General features: G+C 46.4%; 1 protein-coding gene across 1 annotated transcript; it reads left to right on the top strand.

Moving 5' to 3' along the window:
- The first annotated feature begins 972 nt into the window (after window positions 1-972).
- RPL22 (ribosomal protein L22) lies at window positions 973-10,122 on the top strand. Its single transcript, XM_040429581.1, has 4 exons — window positions 973-1,091; window positions 3,458-3,562; window positions 5,050-5,174; window positions 9,921-10,122. The coding sequence occupies exons 1-4, from the start codon at window positions 1,080-1,082 to the stop codon at window positions 10,063-10,065; spliced, it is 387 nt and encodes a 128-aa protein (XP_040285515.1). The 5' UTR covers window positions 973-1,079; the 3' UTR covers window positions 10,066-10,122.
- Window positions 10,123-11,197: the final 1,075 nt, after the last annotated feature.

Genomic DNA, 11,197 nt, shown 5'->3' with positions numbered 1-11,197 from the left:
TTACAATGTTTGGACCGATGAAAGGTCCTCTTTAAAGGGCTTCTACCACCAGATTTGGTCCTATTTAGCTGACTGACACTAGCGATCTGCTAGTGTCAGCAGTCCATAACAGTGTTCTTATCATGTGTCTGCTGCCGTTCACCTTAAAAACATTCTTTTATAGATATGCTAATAAGCCTCTAGGTGCTATGTGGGCGTCTATTCAGCACCTAGAGGCTCCGTCCACTAACCATTTCAGCCGCCCATCGCGTCCTTCCAGCCCGCCCCGCTCCTGTTGATTGGCGTGAAACTTCTTTGTATCTCGTACCAATTCCTGCACCTGCGCTTCTGTATTCGGCGCAGGCGCAGTGAGTGAATGCCGCGCTCCTGGTGCCGGCTTCCTCACTGTAACGTAGTTGGCGCAGTGAGGAAGCCGGCGCCGGGAATTGGTACGAGATACTGAGAAGTTTCACGTCAATCAACAGGAGCAGGGCGGGCTGGAGGGACGCGATGGGCGGCTGAAATGGTTAGTGGACGGAGCCTCTAGGTGCTGACCAGACGCCCACATAGCACCTAGAGGCTCATTAGCATATCTATAAAAGAATGTTTTTAAGGTGAACGGCAGCAGACACATGATAAGTAAGAACACTGTTATGGACTGCTGACACTAGAAGATCGCTACTGTCAGTCAGCTAAATAGGACCAAATCTGGTGGTAGAAGCCCTTTAAGCTAAACCTGAGACAAGAGATGTGGTCATAACCAGTAAAGGATGAAAAATGTAATTTATGCAGGCTGACTTCACAAGTTATGTTGATTATTTCATATGTAAACTGTAATATGGGGTCTTGAGGTGAATATTCCCTTTAAGATACACTTTTATGTTCAGTGCACTCTGACACTTTGGATCCCGGTGACTACTCCAGCGTTATATCCGGTCAAATATAAGCGCGTGACGCAGGCAGCCAGCAAGAGCGACTATAGTTCTCTGCAGTCATGCGTATTAGAGACCATCGATCCGCTCGGCACTCGACTGCTAAAAGAACACTTACATAGCGCATGCGTGGCGGCTTCCTCTTCCTTTCAGCCATCTGAGGTCGCCATGGCTCCTTTGGTCAGTATCGAGCTCATCACGTTGTATCTTCGGCTTGGGCCTTTGTACGGCCGGTAGCGGCTCCCCAGCTCCTCGCTGCTTTCCTGCGATACCGTGACGCTTCCGCAATGAACGCGCTTGACGTTCCGGGAGTGTGACAGCGGAGAAAAGCAGCGTGTGCAGCGTGCGGAGCCGCGGCCTGGGCGCAGCCTGTACCGGGTGCGGGGGGAGGTGGCTGCGGCTGCTAGATGTGTGGGGCCCAAGAGCTGTAGGGAAGAGGCGATGTGTCCGGGTAACCGGCAGGGGGGCCCCCGGGGGTCCAGAGGCCTCATTCCCCCCCCCCCCCCAACCCCGATCATGTAATAGAAGTGATAATGTACAGAGTTCCACAACCAGTGTGATCTGTTATACATTATAATGTACGGGCCTCCACAACCAGTGTAATCTGTTATACATTATAATGTACAGAGCTCCACAACCAGTCTGATCTGTTATATACATTATAATGTACAGAGCTCCACAACCAGTCTGATCTGTTATATACATTATAATGTACGGGGCTCCACAGCCAGTCTGATCTGTTATATACATTATAATGTACGGGCCTCCACAACCAGTCTGATCTGTTATATACATTATAATGTACGGGGCTCCACAACCAGTCTGATCTGTTATATACATTATAATGTACGGGGCTCCACAGCCAGTCTGATCTGTTATATACATTATAATGTACGGGGCTCCACAGCCAGTCGGATCTGTTATATACATTATAATGTACGGGGCTCCACAGCCAGTCGGATCTGTTATATACATTATAATGTACGGGGCTCCACAGCCAGTCGGATCTGTTATATACAGTTATCGAATAATCTGGAGTGGGTGGTCAGGTCCAGTAAATCCCGCTAAGGCCAGTTGCCCGCTGTATAATGTGCCCTGCTAAGGGCTCATGCTGCCACTGTTACTGCCACATTGCCACAGTGTCCCAGGCCTTTGCACATTGCTATACACATGGGGGTATGTGCAAAGCATTGCACCCTAGTGTCTGTAGTGCAGACATGATGATGCATATGCTCTTCCCAGTCTGCACATACCCCCATGTGTATAGTAGGAGTGTACATACAAGGGTATACAGGCTAGTTTTATTAAAATGTAAATAAGCCCCTCCCTCAATAAAAATTAGTCCCCCTTTTTTCAAAAAAGTGTAAAAACGAAATAAAAAAAATTAACATATTTGATATTGCCGTGTGGGTAACTGTCTGAATGATTTCATTATAATGTTAATGATGCTCTACAGCAACCGGCGTCAACGTAAAAAAAAGTTCAAAATTGCTGCTTTTTAATCACGTCCTAGAAAAATGAAATACATGATTAAAAAGTCACATATACGCAAAGGTGTAACCAATAAAAACTTGTCTATCCCAAGTACATCCACACCATCGGAACGCCTCTTCTTACAGGCAGCATAGCGTGTAAGGCTACTTTCACACTGGCGTTTCTGGGTCCGCCTGTGAGATCCGTTCAGGGCTCTCACAATTGGCCCAAAACGGATCAGTTCACCCCCAATGCATTCTGAATGGATAAGGATCCGCTCAGAATGCATCAATTTGGTTCCGTTCAGCCTCCATTCCGCTCTGAGGCGGACATCAAAACGCTGCTTGCAGCGTTTTTCTGTCAGTCCTGGGATGCGGAGCGAGGCGGATCCGTCCTGACACACAATGTAAGTCAATGGGGACGGATCCGTTTTTACTGACACAATATGGTGCAATTGAAAACGGATCCGCCTCCCATTGACTTTCAATGTAAGTCAAAACGGATCAGTTTGAAATATCATGAACAAAAAAAGCTTTTTTTTTTTTTGTTCATGGTAATGCAAACTGATCCGTTCTGAACGGATACAAGCGCTTGCATTATAGGTGCAGATCCGTCTGTGCAGATACAAGACGGATCTGCACCTAACGCAGGTGGGAAAGTAGCCTAAGAAGAGAGCTAGCCTCAGCCCTGACCATGTGGACATGTAGTACTTTTATTCAGGCTGCCTCTTGGTGTGCGCTGGCGCCGGAACGCCGCCCCCATTGTAGTCCGTGGGCACACGTGCACTAGCGGCAGGACGGATCCGACAGGCTGTTCATCCGCCGGAGTCCCTTGCTGCTAGTGTAAAACTAGCCTTATAATACTCCATACATTATAATACACTGAGCTCTTGGCGGTTACCGTCGGTGTGTTGTAGGCTGATAATCTGCATTAGTAGTCCGGATCAAGGACCTCCAGGTGTTATAGACAGGAGCTCCCAGCATCCTCTGTTAGCCTGCCATCTTCAGTAATATTACATCTTTGGCCCCGCCCATTGGCCAAATCTAATTACCGCTTGTTCTTGGTTTCTCTAGAAAAAGTCCACAACCAAGGGCAGCAAGAAGAAGAAGCAGCTGCTGAAGTTCACCTTGGACTGCACACACCCTGTGGAAGATGGCATCATGGATGCTGCTAACTTTGTGAGTACAGCTTGTGCCCGAAGAATGCCTAAAATACCTTTCTGCTTGCTGTCAGTGAAGTAACACGTTTACTTTCGCACCCTGTGCCAAGTCCTGCTCTCAGCTGAGCAGGGGACAGTTGCATCCAGTCTAGCTAAGGCTACTTTCACACTTGCGTTCAGAGCGGATCCGTCTGCATTATAGTTCAGAAAAAATTGTAAGTGTGAAAGTTAGTCAGACGGATCCGTCCAGACTTTACATTGAAAGTCAATGGGGGACGGATCCGTTTGAAATTGCACCATATTGTGTCAACTTCAAACCGATCCGTCCCCATTGACTTACATTCTAAGTCTGGACGGATCCGTTTGGCTCCGCACGGCCAGGCGGACACCCGAACGCTGCCAGACTGATGCATTCTGAGCGGATCCGCATCCACTCAGAATGCATTGGGGCTCTACGGATCCGTTCGGGGCCGCTTGTGAGAGCCTTCAAACTGAGTTCACAAGCGGAACCCCGAACGCTAGTGTGAAAGTAGCCTTAGCAGCCTGATACATTGTAGCAAATCACCAGAGATTTGTGCAGAGGCTGCCAGAGCACTGTTTAGACTGGATACAAGTGTATTTGCCCCTCAGAATACCAAAGGAGTGTCCCCATTCACTGACAGCATGCAGAATTATCGAAAATGGTAAGTAATTGAAGCACAAACTATCAGTCAGTGGTCGTAGTAAAGCAGGCCATACCTGGGACAGGCTGACCCTCGGATGCGTATTAGGGAATGGCAGGTCTGCGATAGATAAGACGCGCTGTTTATTTGAATCTCCCTGGAATGTCCTGTAATCCGTGCTGGCGTGTGAGCCTCCATGTACATGCATCATACTAAGCTTTACTGGTGGTCTCCGTATGGGACATCTGTGCTCACATCTCAGAGTGTGATTCTTACCCTTCATCCTCTAGAGCAGGGGTGCACAACCTGCAGCCCTCAAAGCCATATTGTGTGGCCCCCAACCATCTGGTTACAGACATGTATGTCTTGTGGCTGCTCATATCTATCTTTCATGCATTCTCTCATTAGATGGGAGTCCTGGAGGTGTAACTATACATTAATGGTATATACTGTATGTTCAATATGCCATAAATATAGTATTTCAGTTTTTAATACCCCTTTAAAATTTATTTTCGGCCCTCGTCATTGGTTTAGCCTGCCAATGTGGCCCCCAACCAGAAAATGTTGTGCACCCCTGCTCTAGAGGGACTGGTCCTTAAGGAAGTCATGGAGGGTACCCCCTAAAGCCCCGGCTGTGGTAGACTCAAGCTGCCCATGTATTTGTATGGACAGTCAGTTATCTGAACGGCTGCCATGTAATACTGCTGGTACAGCTTTGTAGTGTCCACAGGGATTGTACCTTCCCTTCTCCTACATTGTAAATGGGGATGGGGTAGCTCTTCCTCTTCTGCTCCCTCGGGCTCTGCATTGCTGTCCAATTCTGAATCTTCATAATCCATTACAGGAGCAGTTCTTGCACGATCGCATCAAAGTGAATGGGAAGGTTGGCAACCTAGGTGGTGGTGTTGTCACCATCGAAAGAAGCAAGAGCAAAATCACAGTGACGTCAGAAGTACCATTTTCCAAGAGGTGAGTGGTTTGAAGAGCAGTATTTTCATGAGGTTCCTGGTGGTGTATTGGCATCTTCATAGTAACATAGTACGTAAGGCCGAAAAAAGACATCTGTCCATCCAGTTCGGCCTGTCATCCTGCAAGTTGATCCAGAGAGAGGCAAAAAAAAAACTGAGGTAGAAGCCAATTTTCCCCACTTTAGGGGAATAAAAAAATTTCTTCCCGACTCCAATCAGGCAATCAGAATAACTCCCTGGATCAACAACCCCTCTCTAGTAGCTATAGCCTGTAATATTATTACGCTCCAGAAATACATCCAGGCCCCTCTTGAATTCCTTTATTGTACTCACCATCACCACCTCCTCAGGCAGAGAATTCCATAGTCTCACTGCTCTTACCGTAAAGAATCCTCTTCTATGTTTGTGTACAAACCTTCTTTCCTCCAGACGCAGAGGATGTTCCCTCGTCACAGTCACAGTCCTGGGGATAAATAGATGATGGGAGAGATCTCTGTACTGACCCCTGATATATTTATACATAGTAATTAGATCTCCTCTCAGTCGTCTTTTTTTGAATAACCCTAATTTTGATAATCTTTCAGGGTACTGTAGTTCCCTCATTGCAGTTATTACTTTAGTTGCCCTCCTCTGGACCCTCTCCAGCTCTGCTATGTCTGCCTTGTTTACAGGAGCCCAGAACTGTACACAGTACTCCATGTGTGGTCTGACTAGCGATTTGTAAAGTGGTAGGACTATGTTCTTATCACGGGCATCTGTGCCCCTTTTGATGAAACCCATTATCTTATTGGCAGCTGCCTGACACTGGTTTTTGCAGCTTAGTTTGCTGTTTATTAAAATTCCTAGATCCTTTTCCATGTCAGTGTTACAGAGTGTTTTACCAATATTCAGAGGTCGTGCTATATTTTTTCTTGAAGAGTAAAAATACTCCTTACCATTTTCTAAGGAGTATTTTTAGGCGAGGAGGAGTACGAACTTTTCAGTAATAGTAAATAACTAATACGTAGTCCTACATAATGTTAAGGGCTTGTCCACATCTGCATTGTACGGGGCTCTGTCGCAGATTCTGTCAAAGACTGGAGAAAATAGCCTTACATGCGGGACTTTTTTGTATGGTAAACAGAATCCTGAGCAAAAACTGAATGGACTCCATAATAGTCAATGGAGTCTGTTCAGTTCTGGTTGGGTCAGTTATGTCCGATCCAGCACTTGCGTTATTTTCGTTGTTCTGCTCATCTAACAGAGCAGAACAACAGAAAAAAATTGTGGTGGTGTGAACGTGCCCAAAGAGGTGGGTATTTATGCCAGGGTACTATTACTTGTTACGGCAGGCAATTATAACTAAGTGATAAAGTACAGTTCAATATAGTGGATCTTCCCCGTACTTAATCAGACAGTCAGACAGGTCAGTCATAAAAGGGACGGCTTCCCTGACAGAAAGAGTAGGCTGCAACAGCCCTCTGGTTATAGGTGGCATACAACTGCATGTAGGTCTATGGGATCTACAGGCAGGGTCCCATTAGCACTGGATCCTGTCCTTGTCCAAACCAGTGGATCCTATGACATGTCACACAGGAGTGAAGCAGAGCTTTACTTCCAGCCTTCAGAAAGACCTGAGAGCCACAGCAGGGCATTGCCTGCCTCTCACAAACCCCACAACACCACATGTACAGAACACCCATCCTGGAGGCTGCAGTGCCACAGCTCCTTCTGTGCCCATACACCATGGATGAATACACACACTGTGGAGTTGACAGCTGGTGCCCCCCTACCCACAGCGCCTCTCACCACAGGAGAAGAGGAGTTAACTTACTGGGCTCATCCTGAGCAGCAGCAGCTGGGACCGGAGGACAAACACTGCTCTAGTTTCTGCGCATGGTGCTCCGGGTGCTGTAGAGTGTGCAGATGGTGTGCACATATAGATAGATCGTGCGCTGCAGCTTTACAGTAGCGGGCCGAATGGTCGGCAGCCCGCTCAAAGCAACCAATAACAAAGCTTCTTGCTGTAAGGAGCTTTGTTATTGGTTATGTCGGGCACAGGCAGCATCGCTGCGCTGCCTGTGCTGTCCACTGCGTGCCCTGAGCTTCTGAATGTAGGGGGAAAGTCAAAGGCATATTGGTACACCTTAGACTTTTTTCAAGGAGTAAAATGGTCTGAACAGACGTCTATGACGCTTGTACAGGCGTTATTGCGACCTCTGCCCATATTATACATGTACTTGTTCTGGATAGTTTTCCGTCCGGACACGATGCATGCGCACATTATATACAACACGCATCCTTCGCTGGTCACATGGTGATATCACACCGCTAGCCGGCAGAGTGTAAATAGGGGGGGGCCATGGCAGCCATGTGGTCTGCTTCCATTGGGAGTATGCCACTGGCTCTCTCATTTATCCAGCAGAGCGCTGTATTGCGACTTGTGCATACATCATTTTTACGGTAGTAGCTCTTAGCATTTTTGAGGAGTATTTTTATTCAAGGAGGAGTACGAAATTTGCTGTAATTCAAATAATTTCAAATATCTGACATTATACACTAAACATAACGCCACAGCCACCATAACAGAGCCATACACGGTGCGGCCTAGCAGAGCGTAGCCACTGAGCCACTTCACTGGCAATATTGGTGAAGTTAGCAAAGCCACAGCACATGTGTCCTCTACAGTGCCCTAAGGGGTGTGGGAAATGCCCTGCAGCCTGCCCAAATTACTAGCAGCCTCCTTACTAATAACAATCACGATATGCTCTGTACTATATGCACACTCAATTCAGAGCTCTGCTGTATAGACATTACATACACAGCTCTGCTATGTACACATTACGAACGCAGCTCCACTTTATGCTCAATACACAGATAGCTGTACTATATGCACATTACATACACAGCTCTACTCAATAGCCTTTTATATGCACTTGAGCTATAGAGCTCTACTACATGCAGTTACATAGATGGCCTACTATACACACATTACACATAGAAAACTCTACAATAGGCTCATCACACATACATATCCCTGCTTCATACACACCCTCTATACATAAGGTACCTTATTTCTCCAGCGCAGTCCTACATGACTTCTCCCCTGACCACCACAGGTCCTGTAACCATACGTTTACTGCTGGTAAGCAATGTGTCACAGTGAGGGGAAAGTGCTGGGCCTCCTACACCTCAGGCTAGAATGGGGGCTTGTGCCAGACCTTGCAGGCTAGGCATAGGACATCAATATCAGATCGGCAGGGGTCAGGCACCCCCGCCGATCAGCTGGTTGAAGAGAAGGCTGTGCGTCGTCCAAGCACAGCCTTCTCTTCATTGTTTCCCTGCTCGCCGTTGACATCGCAGCGGCGTAATTACAAGAAGCCGTCCCATTCACTTCTATGGGACGACTGAACACAATCCCAGACAAAACTGCCTGAACTTTCTTGCAAAATGGTGCAAGTTTCCATATTGTTTGTGTGAAAGAGGCCTAAGGAAGCAGTCGGGGAGGTCTGGCACTGCTGGACCTCTCTGACTGCAGAATGCAAGACACAGGCACTTTTTAGCAAGTGTTTTTTTTTTTGTTTTGTTTTTTTATTGCTAGAAAGTGCATCTTATAGTCCAAAAATAGTTATATATTTTTTTCTTTCTGTTTTGCTTTAAAATGAAATAAAAAATCTTATAGGAATAAATGCTTTATGGTGTCATTTTCTGACACCCTTAACCTTTTTTTCTGTCAGTTGAGTGATGTAGGTTTTTTTGTATGGGGAGAGCTGTAGTTTTCATGTGTACCATTCTGGATGATAGATTAGGAAAAGGGAGGTTTCCTGAATTTTAAATATTTAAATACAAACAGCTGATCCGTGTGGTTGCCAGGGGTGCCGGTTTGATACTGATGACCTGTCCTAAGGATTGGTCATCAGTATTGTGAAACGGACAACCCCTTTATGTCCTATATATATTTTCTAGGTCAGGCTTTGTTTAATCGCACCAATCACAGCAAAAGCAGATTGTCTCAGTAATCAATTATCAGGTTTTTTTCCCAGCCCTGCGGCACTGTGCCTTTTAAAAATCGGGACATTTGTTTATATAAGATGATCTCCTGGATCAGATACAATGAGCGTTTGAGTTGTCAGGAATTCAGAGATAAGGGCTGTACATCTAGTTGTCAAAAGAGCAACCTGATGGCTCTGTGGAGCTGAAAGTAAGATAATTTGCAGAAGGGCTGGAACTTTACCCTGCAATACAAAAACTGTTGAAAATGTTTAATAAAGACCAATTGAAGAGAAAAAAAAAAAACCTTTTTGTCCCAGAATGAGTAAAATGCAATCATAAAGAAATTGCCCCCAAAGGTGTTCGTAGCCTGTAGTCTGTAATACCAGATGCTGCCTATTATTAAGGCCTCATGCGCTCGACCGTTCCGTTTTTTGCGATAGCGGCCGTCAATATAAATGCCTATTCTTGTCCGCAAAGCGCGGACAAGAAAAGGACATGTTATATTTTTTTAGCGGGGCCGCGGAACGGAGAAACGGATGTGGACAGCACACAGAGTACTGTCCGCATCTTTTGTGGCCCCATTGAAGTGAATGGGTCTGCATCCGAGCTGCAAACAACGCCCGTGTGCATGAGGCCTAAGGGTGGTGCATTTCCTCTCACTGAGGGATTAGTGGTGTGTTTTTATTTTTTTTATTTATTTTTTTTGTTTTGTTTTTTATGAGGACTTCCTGTATTTAGTTTCAGTGCATTATAAAATAAATCTTTCTTTTAATAGGTACTTAAAATACTTGACCAAGAAATACCTGAAGAAGAACAGCCTGCGAGATTGGCTGCGCGTGGTTGCCAACACTAAGGAAAGCTATGAATTAAGATATTTCCAGATCAACCAGGATGAGGAGGAGGAAGAGGACGAAGATTAATCTTTTAGATCTGGATATGTTTTGTATTACCCACAATAAACATGGGAACTCATTGGTTTCTTTCAGTATTTTTTATTTTTTTAACCTTTTACAGCATTTTCATCACACTAAGGACTGATGCACACCGTATGTCGGCTGATCCCATATTGCGGCTTGTTCACTTGCGGACCCACGGGCAATTTGAGGTCCGCAGCACGGGCCTGGCTGGCAAACGGTGACATGCTTGAGCCCTAAGCATCAGTTAATTTGCGAAAAAGAAAAAGTACTGTATTCATTGTAGTCACTGAAGTAGTTTCGGACTAAGGGCTCATTCAGATGGCCGTGTGAATAAGAATGCACCCGCTCCGCAATTTTGCAGAACGGGTGCGGACCCATTCATTTCAATGGGGCCGCAAAGGATGCGGACAACATCTGTGGTTCCGCTCCGCGGAAGGGATAGAACATGTCCTATTCTTGTCCGCAATTGTCTGAATGGGCCTTAAAGGGTTTCTATCACTTCGTTTCACATAATTAGCTGTCAGACACTAGCGATCCGCTAGTGTCTGCTCTGCCAAACCATCCTAATATAATTGCTTTTGGGGCAGCCGTTTTGCAAAAAAAAAGAACTTTTATTAATATGCTAATGAGCCTCTAGGTGCTATGGGGGTGTGATTAGCACCTAGAGGCTCCGTCTACCTTCACAAACTGCCGCCGCCCAGCGCGTCCCTCCAGCCCGCCCATCTCCTCCTGAATGCGATCCTCCCTGTGATCGCCTGTATTCGGTGCATGCGCAGTGAATGTCTGACCGCTTCCCTGCTCAGACATCTCCACTGCGCCTGTTCTTCGGAGCACTATGACGTCATCGGCGCAGGCGCAGTGGAGATGTCTGAGCAGGGAAGCGGTCAGACATTCACTGCGCATGCGCCGAATACATACGCTCACAGGGAGGATCGCATTCCGGAGGAGATGGGCGGGCTGGAGGGACGTGCTGGGCGGCGGCAGTTTGTGAAGGTAGACGGAGCCTCTAGGTGCTAATGACGCCCACATAGCACCTAGAGGCTCATTAGCATATTAATAGAAGTTCTTTTTTTAGCAAAACGGCAGGACAATAAGCTCTTATATTAGGATGGTTTGGCAGAGCAGACACTAGCGG

Source organism: Bufo bufo, chromosome 1, assembly GCF_905171765.1.
Source record: "Bufo bufo chromosome 1, aBufBuf1.1, whole genome shotgun sequence".
In the NCBI taxonomy this organism is placed as follows: Eukaryota; Metazoa; Chordata; class Amphibia; order Anura; family Bufonidae; genus Bufo; species Bufo bufo.
The sequence above is the reverse complement of the archived record's forward strand: the minus strand, read 5'-3'. Positions and strand labels throughout refer to the sequence as shown.